General features: G+C 40.3%; 1 protein-coding gene and 1 long non-coding RNA gene across 2 annotated transcripts in view; one reads left to right on the forward strand and one right to left on the reverse strand.

Moving 5' to 3' along the window:
- Nucleotides 1–8,407, reverse strand: part of LOC143485362 (uncharacterized) — an 85,860-nt gene extending 77,453 nt beyond the window's left edge. Inside the window, exons 1-10 of the mRNA XM_076984758.1 lie at nucleotides 8,174–8,407; nucleotides 7,505–7,639; nucleotides 6,182–6,346; nucleotides 4,444–4,581; nucleotides 4,094–4,237; nucleotides 3,200–3,396; nucleotides 1,175–1,316; nucleotides 834–899; nucleotides 405–522; nucleotides 103–208 (exon numbers count right to left, since the gene is read on the reverse strand). Of these exons, the coding sequence (XP_076840873.1) occupies nucleotides 103–208; nucleotides 405–522; nucleotides 834–899; nucleotides 1,175–1,316; nucleotides 3,200–3,396; nucleotides 4,094–4,237; nucleotides 4,444–4,581; nucleotides 6,182–6,346; nucleotides 7,505–7,639; nucleotides 8,174–8,261 (1,299 nt within the window). The 5' untranslated portion in view covers nucleotides 8,262–8,407. The remainder of the gene's footprint in view (nucleotides 1–102; nucleotides 209–404; nucleotides 523–833; nucleotides 900–1,174; nucleotides 1,317–3,199; nucleotides 3,397–4,093; nucleotides 4,238–4,443; nucleotides 4,582–6,181; nucleotides 6,347–7,504; nucleotides 7,640–8,173) is intronic.
- On the forward strand, nucleotides 157–7,642 carry LOC143485368 (uncharacterized). The gene is made up of 3 exons (XR_013122855.1): nucleotides 157–1,221; nucleotides 6,126–6,303; nucleotides 7,529–7,642. It is a non-coding gene; the product is annotated as an uncharacterized LOC143485368 (long non-coding RNA).
- Nucleotides 8,408–10,380: the final 1,973 nt, after the last annotated feature.

Raw genomic sequence — 10,380 nt, forward strand, 5'->3', positions numbered from 1 at the left:
CTTGACTTTGTCAGCAACATCACCTGTAATATGTACATGCTCATGGTGTCTGCCAATTTTAGAATTCAGACCGATACACAGTCAGCAAATCTAGTGGCTTACCTCTTGAATAAGAACAATGCAGACCTCATGAAGCCTGCTGCCAAGCACATCAGAGTGATGCTGAGCCAATCTACGGATTAACATCAACCCTTCAATTTTCTTCTCCCTGTATAAAGATATTGGACATAGACACACACTGTAACCATCGGCTACTGCAAGAAAAAATGCTACAAGAAAAGGGACAAAGAGGAAAAAACTTCACTAAATACATGCATACTTACCATATATGCAGAACACCATAAATGACTTGCTGTTTAACCTGCCCTAGCCAAATGCTTCAGAATTTTGCAGGTGTGACTTACCAGTCATCAGAGCTAAGCAGACTGAAGCTCTGAGCGAGAGCGAGGTCTGGTTTGGAGAAGGGCCGTAAAGTCTGCTGCGAGTAGGGATCCTTCCGGGGAGTTCCTGGTTTGAGTTCATCTAGAGAGGAATACCAATCAATCAATCAATCAAAATGTATTTATATAGCGCTTTTTACAACAGTTGTTGTCACAAAGCAGCTTTACAAGTGTCCCAATAAGTGTTAACTGCTATAAATGCATGACAGGCACCATAAAACAAAAGACACTCACACTTTACCAGAACCCAAACAAACTGACTAGGACTTTTAGGGCTATCAGCTCAACTTTGGTCAAATCAGCCTGAAGACAGCAAAACATTATTCAACATGGAGAACTAGATTTAAAACATTGTGTTGTGTAATGCAGTGTTAACAGCAAACCAATTCCAACCTCTGCCAATTACTCCTTCAGACATGTCGTCAGCAGGGGACGCCCTGGTGCTTTGCACTTGAGATCCTGAAAAGCACAATACATATTAACACATACTCTATCAAAAATCTCAAATATAACTTCTGGTTTCATAGTGGTTTCTTCATGGTGCAGAAAAACAATGTTAATGGGTGCAGGTATAGCAATGTACAAGAGGATCAGCAGGGGCTTTTTGTTTGTAGTATAGGGCTTTCAAAGCAGTTTTTACTTTTTTAATACTTTTTTCTTTTACTTTTTTTGTTGTTGTTGCTGCAACAAATGGTTTGGATGCCATTTCCAGGAGAGCAAAAGAGTGAGCTCACCTTTGGCAGGCCTGAAGGCACGGAGTGGCTCTCGGCCAGCAGGTTTGGTGAGTGGAGGCAACATTGCTTCTCTGCCACTCGCATTCACCTTAGCCCGCTTCTTAGCCACTCTTTTACGCAAGAGGCGCAGGGAGTTCATCATCTGAAAAATAAAGAGTCTGTCAGCCCAAGTGCAACTGCCCATACCCACTATATCCGTCAAGTACAAGTACATACAACAATACTATACAAGTATTGAATGACCAAAGAAACACAAATTTTGCCCAGTTTAAAGCTGGATCCTCCCTGTATGTTAGGTAAATGACATTTACTGGGTCTATTATTATTAACTACATATCAATGCCTTGATGCCAGAATATATGAAGAGTTTGGTTCCGAAACGCGATAAATGCAGTTAAAAAAAAAAAGAGTTAGAATCAGAATGGTATGTGACCACTCTTGAAAAGCCAATATTCAATTTTTATCAAAACGCCACATCCGCCGTGTAATACTGCCCTGCTTTCTCTCTTTCCTTCCAAAATGCAACAATCGCCAATCCTGATTTCCCGCAGTACGCCACATCTCCACTCATCCAATCACAGTGCACCACCAGATACGGAATGTAAACATCATAGCACGCGACCTGTTGAGCCGCCCGGCATTTCATGTAGCTTACTTTGTTAAAATATGTCTCGTTTTTCACTCTCAAAGTCCGCAAAAATGAACGGTTTTGATGATATAGAGGAGCCTGTTCGTATAGCAGTTATTGGAAAAAGAGATATATTTATTTTATTTTATCAATGCCCAGGTTCTGACCAGTCCCACTGTCGGCGGCAGAATATCAGCGGCAGACTATCCAGCCCCTAACCGAGAATCGTTACATCGCCGCGAAATAGACGGACTGGCTAAAGTGCGCACGTTTAGCTCGCAAAATTATCAAACGTGGAAAAGATTTAGCTCTGTGACTCATGTACAAACACTGTTTGCTGGGGGTTGTTCATAACCAAGCTAGGAGCAGGGTTATTATATTATAATAATATAAATTTATATATTATATGAATTTGTGTTTTTAGGCCCAATGGTCAAACTATTATATTAAGATGTACAATTTACAGTTATTTATTATTGTATTTTGCACATTTTCAGTCAAAAAAAATTTCTAATAATGACAAAGGATATATAAGACATTTTGAAAAAAACATGGCATGGATTTATTGCGTTTTGTGAAAAAATGAATTGTTTTTTTTAAATAAATCTTTAAATATTAAAATCTTGATTTAATTTGTTTGTGTTTTTTTAACCTTAGTATGGTATTTGATAGTTTGAAACAAAAAACTGTGGTTTTCAGCCTACCACTTAAAGAAAACACATTTTTACTCAAATTGATCAAAATGGATTTATAGCGTTTTGGAACCAAACTCTTCATATCTTAACTAGGTTAATTTATTTATTCACAGCCACCATATACCCAAAGTGAGATGGATACTCTCAACCAGACAATGCTCCCTCTCATAGTGCTAGGACTATGTTGATATCCTTAACAACTGAGATAAACGCAAATGTAGCATCAGCAGAAGGAAACATCATCTCATCATATTTGGACACCTAAGCAAAGCATATCGCATGCATGGTCAGATTTAATACTGGGATGCTACAGGGCCTTTATTATGTAAACACAGACGTTAGGTTTGTCAGCTTATATTAGGACCAATGCTGTGTTTATGCATTAAAATCCAGAAAGTACAACACTTGAGTAACATTTGCAGGCAGCAACCAAAGAAATCTATCAGTTATGTTGTATCAGTTGGTGTAATCAGTTGGTGTATTTGTATGTATTTTAAATGTTTTATGCTATGTAAAATTCTACATGTTTTTTCTTTATGAGTTGGGCATATATTGTACTTTTTAGCCTCTATACAGCACTTTGGTTGACTCCGTCATAAAAAATGTGCTTTATAAATAAACTTACTTACTTACTAGTTAAACTAATGCATCTGAGACCGAGATACTCCAACTATGTACAACATGATATATGTTCCTACTGACCTCCTCCTTGTCCACTGGCTCCTCATCTGGGTCATGTATGAGGGCGAGGTCCAGGTGGAGGTTCCTGCCAGGCTTCTCCTCCTGCAGGGCTTCCACTGGGGAGGTGGGCGGAGAAGGTCTCATCAGTCCTGACGAGGTCCCTCTCGTGCGTGAAGTGAGCACAGGCAGTTTGGAACACCTGCTGGAGCCAACTTCACCTGCATGGGTGAATAAGGCCATTAGCAGAAATTACCTCACCATAACATTTCTCAGTGCCTTAGTACTACGTTGCATGTTTCTTTATCTGAAAGTGCCACTGAAATATGATTCAAGCAAGATGGACCGAGAACGGCAACTTCTCATATGCATCTTGCTACAATTCATGTAATGGCAGCACAATGAAGTAGTACTGAATAACTGAAAGCAGGGCATCCGTGAGCCCAGAAGCAGGAAGACATTTATCAGAGCTTCAGTATATGTGTGACCCAGTTTTACAATTTGATTCAATTTAATTATTTTGGCACAATTCAGAATTATTTTAATTCTGATACTGGTAGATACATTAGCCTAGCTCTGCTAATGGCTAGCACATCTCGCCTCTGCTAGACACTGTTCCATTACTGAGTGAAACCATGTCAGATGAAGATCATCAAATTTGAATTTAAGTATTTTGTACATTTGACAAGTGGTGACTATAAATGATCTACGTATATGCACATTTGTTGGTTAAAATTAAATTCATATAGAATATATGATCACAAAATTAGATCTGCTCATCAATTTACCACTGACGTGGGAACAAGTGCAAGACAAGCTTAGTGCAAGACCAACTTAACTTAAGCGGGCACCCAAATAACCAGCCATGCCTCACTGTGTGTGCCTAGCACGTTCTTAGCAACGTAGCCATGCACTCACCAGTACTGTCCCTCCACGGGCCCGGGTCTCTGCGCCGAGGGCTTGTATCTCGCTGCACTCCCGGAAGAGTGGCCAGAGGGTAGGAGGGCAGTAGGAAATACCCGGGGGGGTTCCCAGGTAGCAAGCGGCTGGATTTGGGCAAACCTGCGTGGGAAAGGGCATCCATGCTCATGAGTTTAGCTCCGCTCACTTGACACCTGAGTGAAGTTTCTGACTAACTGATCTCCTTGTTCCCAAATATCGTATTTAGCAATATTTTAACACAAAACAAATGATGCAACATTATAAATTCTACATTTTGTACAGGTATTTCAATGACATATAAAGTAAAGCCAACATCAATAAGTCACCTCTACCAGCATCACTGGGGTTAGCTGCTTCGAAGATGTCTGGGAGCAAGGGTTGAAGATGTCTGCTGCTCCCGTGAAGTCTCCCCACTCTCTCTCTCCTCCACCCTGGAGAGTGGAGCTGGGGAGGCTCCACTGAACCTGGACATGAAACACAGACAGAACTGTAGAGGACACGTTCAATCTTCAGACCAGCATATGAAATTAAGACCTGCAGATCATACTGCATTTTAAATAATAATAGATTATGATAATGGATATTTTGGCATGTGGGATTGGCATTCTGGGGAGTAGGGTGCTGGCACAATCAACTGACTGCAATAAAACATTCAAGTCTAGTCTTGCTTGTAAGCTCACATTGTCCTTGCCAACAGAAGTAGGTACAAAGCACAAACTCCTTATATCACACAGACTGCTGCTGCATACCACTGCTTAATGCTGGCCAGGTGATACCCAATACTTAAAGAAGCCATGTTACATAGATTACAAAGATTAATAGATATATGCTTTGGCAGCAGTCCAGATGAGGTATCAGAAGCCAGCAAAGCAGCATGACAATGTTTTGTTTATATTGTTTGGGGGTGTACTAAAATAGTGATAAATGACATCTGTAATCCATATACATGTATTATCAGTATTATACTATGCTGGTATAACAATGATTCGAAGCATTATAACCTTAGACCAGGGGTCTCCAACACGTCGCTCGCGAGCTACCAGTAGCTCGCCACCCCTTTCCGAATAGCTCGCCAAAGGGCCAATGAATTACATATAAATTTGTAAACCTAATTGGTCCCATCGAGAAATCTACTTAAATTCATGTCCAATCAAAATTCACAGTTGTCCCTCCCCTTCTAACACTAAATGATTATTCGCCAATTATACAACAGTTAGTTCACAATCCGACTGGTTGAGAAGTGTTCTAACCCTGCAGATATGTGTGATAACAGCACGGTATTCTCGTTCTCTGTATCACTCCGCGGACGCGTTGTCAAGTAACGGCATGTACATATATTCACTATAACACACTCTCTCTCGTTTGCTATTGCTCAATTAGCTGTCAATCAAAAAGTTAGGCTGCCGTCAATATTGAATAAACCAGGGGTCACCCACGTCATGAGTCGCCACGTCATGTTTTTGCTACTATTATTATTACACGCAACTTTCGTTCGCCTCGCCACCCCCCCCCCCCCCACCCCCCCCAAACCAACTTTTCGTTCGATTGATGCGTTCTAATCTGGTAACCCTCCGCAATAATTTGTATCCAAGAAGTAGCTCCCAGTCTCAAAAAGGTTGGAGACCCCTGCCTTAGACTAAACACAACCGCCTAGCAGATAACGAGTGTCACTGTATGTGGGCTGTCAAGGTGCCCACTCTAAAGTGCTCTACTCTACACCAAAAATATCACAGCTAAAGTAAAGAATGGAACATGAAATACATTCAGTTTTTTCTCGATGGAATCGGCATGTGCCTGTTTACAGCCTTGATATTCACCATGTGGGATCAGGGAGGAATTGGGTAAATACTGAAATGATCATATGACTCCTATCTTATCCGTGATCAGTGGAACTGATGGAGTTACAACTCTCCCCATGTTACAACCATACCCGGTCTCCCCTATAGGGCTTTCAAAGCAGTTTTTGCTTTTTTAATACTTTTTTTTTTTTTTACTTTTTTTGTTGTAGTTGCTGCAACAAATGGTTTGGATGCCATTTCCAGGAGAGCAAAAGAGTGAGCTCACCTTTGGCAGGCCTGAAGGCACGGAGTGGCTCTCGGCCAGCAGGTTTGGGGAGTGGAGGCAACATTGTGATGGTGGGCGGAGAAGGCCTCATCAGTCCTGACCTGGTCACTCTCGTGCGTGAAGTGAGCACAGGCAGTTTAGAACACCTGCTGGAGCCAACTTCACCTGCATGGGCGAATAAGGACATTAGCAGAAATTACCTCACCATAACATTTCTCAGTGCCTTAGTACTACGTTGCATATGTTTCTTTATCTGAAAGTGCCACTGAAATATGATTCAAGCAAGATGGACCGAGAACGGCAACTTCTCATATGCATCTTGCTACAATTCATGTAATGGCAGCACAATGAAGTAGTACTGAATAACTGAAAGCAGGGCATCCGTGAGCCCAGAAGCAGGAAGACATTTATCAGAGCTTCAGTATATGTGTGACCCAGTTTTAGTTTAGCTTAGTTATGATTCTTTTAGTTCATTGCATCATGAAATCTTACATTTCAATACAATTTGATTCAATTTAATTTAGTGCTGTTAATTCCAGGTGCCGCGATTAAAAGTCCTCACCAGGATTTTGCTCAAGCTTGCTAGATTTTCTAATTAGCAATTCAGGTAAAATTAGTGGAATCAACACAATCCAGGAAGCCAGAGCAAAATCCTGGTGAGGACTTTTAATCGCGGCACCTGGAATTGACAGCACTAATTTAATTATTTTGGCACAATTCAGAATTATTTTAATTCTGATACTGGTAGATACTGAAGAGCCAAACTACAGTACCTCCTAGCTCTGCTCATGGCTAGCACATCTCGCCTCTGCTAGACACTGCTAGACAGTCCAGATGAGGTATCAGAAACCAGCAAAGCAGCATGACAATGTTTTGTTTAGATTGTTTGGGGGTGTACTAAAATAGTGAAAAATGACATCTGTAATCCATATACATGTATTATCAGTATTATACTATGCTGGTATAACAATGATTCGAAGCATTATCACCTTAGACTAAACACAACCGCCTAGCAGATAAAGAGTGTCACAGTACACCCACACTGTATGTGGGTCGTCAAGGTGCCCACTCTAAAGTGCTCTACTCTACACCAAACATATCACAGGGCTACAGTGCCATGTGAATTCATTACAATGTTGAAGAATATGTGATGTCATATTTTCTGATAAAACTGATGTTTTACTGGTCAGGTCATGTGCAGAAAGCTGATGGTTCTGCACCTCTGCCAGACCTTACAAACAAATGTAATGTTTTTTTCTACTTCATCATGCATGATTATTTGGTTTGTTGAATACGCATGTAATCTTCAGTGTTACACAGTACCAGTGTGGAGTGGTCCTTCTACAGGGATGTTAACATGGCCGACATCTGAGGGTCCCGCCGTCCTTCTGTGAGGGAAGGGTGCTGGTCCACAGGGATCCGTGTGGATCACTGTCGCTTGGGGGTTGTAGGGCACACCTGAAAATCCCACAGCAGGTAAAGTGAAACCCAGCACGCCTCCCAGTGAGGCTCAAATGCCTTGTAAGTGTTTCCCAATGAACAAGTGATTATAACAAGGGCTATGGTGCCATGTGATGCCATTAGAATGTGGGGAGAATGCTTAAGAATGTGATGTCATGTTAGAAATCTGTTTCTTTTTAAAAAAAAATATTTTTATTTGCTTTTTCCATGGCCACATGGACAATGTTAATACATATATGTAACATGGTGGGATTTATGAAAATTGTGCTGAGTCAAAGAAATCAAAGAAATAACCCATGCTCCATTAATTACATTATCCTGCACACATGAAATAAAGAGCTTGACAGTCATCACTAGAATAAATAAACATGTTATTTTTCTGAACCTTAGAAACCTACTATATAAATGGGTATATTTAACTTTTAATTATTATGAATAAGCCTATGGAAATCCATACTCATAAGAATTAATATACTGTCTTACATAGAAGTATAAAATGATGTACAGTATATGAAAATGTATTTTTCTCACCATGAGTGGTAAAACCTGGTGTGTCTTTGAAGTGGTTCTGTTCCTGTCCAGGCCTTGGCTGGTCAGTTGTCCTGGGGTAAAAACTCATTCTCCACCTGAAAAATAGAAAGAATAGAAAGAGAGAAAGATCTAGAAAAAATAGAAAGATTTGTTAGATTATTTAGGTTTGTAATTCTCAGCAAAATGTCGTGCGACTTGTTTTGAGCTTTTCAGCATCAAAACTGAATCCAAACATTCCACCTTCCCAACCAAACATTCTAAACCAAACATTCCAAAGTTGAGTATCACGTGATATCACAATTTCCTGTTATTCTAACCAAAACACCAACTCAGCCAGGCTGCTACAATAACCTTTTTTTTTTTACCTTTATTTACAATAATCGCTTACAAACAAAAACAAGGCACAAGTGGTAATACAAGGAATCAGAGTTAAACAGTTTTTTTGTTTAACTGTCATGTTTAGGACACGTAAACGGACAGGAGATGAAGGAAACTTCCAAGTAAATAACGGTAAATATACTCGTTACAAGACTGGTGAGGTGAATAGCTAGCACAGTGTACGCTTTCAATGGCTACCGGATGTCAACAACCATCCTAAACTTTTAGCAGAAATTACGTCACTTAACAGCGTGCTCATATGCCATTGTCCCCTGATTGTCCTCATGTATTATTGTTTGTGTGTATTTGTAACTTTCCATATTCCCCAGTAATTGTTCTAGGTAAAGACACTCTTGAACAGTAGAAGCAAGTGCCATATACTCTGCTTCGCATGTGGAAAGTGCAACAGTAGGTTGCTTCTTCGTCTTCCATGAAATAAGTGCGCTGTTCTCACTTAGGCTCACACAGTATCCTGTTGTACTGCGGCGATCACTGGTATCAGCCGCCCAGTCTGCATCGCTGTAGGCTTGTATACCAAGATTCTCAGTGTTGTTTCTCCTAAAGGTTAAACCTTTGTTTGATGTACCTTTAAGGTATCGCAGGACATGTTTCACCATTGCTCCTGTGTAGGCTCAGCTAGGTACTGTGACAGCCTGCTCACCACAAAACTCAGATCAGGCCTAGTGCAGGTTGTCAGGTATATCAGACTGCCCACGGCCTCTCTGTACATTCTGATGTCTGTCATTTTAACTGCATCATCACTGTATTCAAGCTTTTGCTCACAAGGAGTTTCTCTTACCCTACATTCTGACATGTTAAAACGCTGTAGAGTTTTGTTCGTGTACTTTTCTTGTGACATCTTAATACACCCACCAGAAAAATCAAAATGTATACCAAGAAAATGCTTGAGTTGCCCCAAATCCTTCATCTTGAATTGCTGTGCAAGCATCCCTTTCACTCTTTTCAATTAATTTCCATCCCTTGCAGCGATGATTAGATCATAGAACCATACAATTATGATCACTTTCCCTTCTTTTGACTCTTGAGAATATACACAATGGTCAGCTTGGTTTTGTGTGAATCCATTTTCTGTTAAACAATTATGTAAAACCCTATTCCAATTTCGTCCAGACTGTTTGAGTCCATAAAGTGATTTCTCCAGCTTATATACTGTAAGAACGCCGTTTTCACATCCATCTGGTGGACCAGTAAATGTTCCTGTACTGCCTTTTGTAACACAACTCTTATTACTCGTTAGGTCTGCTGTTGGTGAAAACGTTTCCCCATAGTCTACTCCCATTTTCTGGCTGTAGCCCTTAGCGGTAAATCGAGCCTTGTATTGGTCATTCCCATCTACACCAGACTTGATTGCGTAAACCCACCTACCCCCCACGGGTTTCTTGCCCACTGCTAGTGTTGTCGGGGTGAAGGTTTTGTTCTCATTTAGAGATTGGATTTCTTCATCCATTGCTTTTCTCCATTCTTTTGAATTGTCTGATTGCATTGCTTCATCATAAGTCTGTGGAATGCCACACACTGCTCTACAGCAGTAGTCTACTGTGATATGCATTCCATCACTATCCTCGTCTTCAGTTACGTAGTCACCTAGGTAATTTGGTGCCCTTCTATCTCTAGTTGGATACCGCCTACTCTCAGGATATAAAGTTACACAGGTCTAATAATTAGGAACAAACTAAAATACAAATTATTTATAATAAATACATTTTATATATTATATTTTTTTATAATAAATTATTTTTGTTATCATTAAAAGTCAGTTTCCAGTAATTCAATTTCCCATGATGTAATTTATTGACATGAGACAGTAC

This window comes from Brachyhypopomus gauderio, unplaced genomic scaffold (genome assembly GCF_052324685.1).
Source record: "Brachyhypopomus gauderio isolate BG-103 unplaced genomic scaffold, BGAUD_0.2 sc34, whole genome shotgun sequence".
NCBI classification, from domain to species: Eukaryota; Metazoa; Chordata; class Actinopteri; order Gymnotiformes; family Hypopomidae; genus Brachyhypopomus; species Brachyhypopomus gauderio.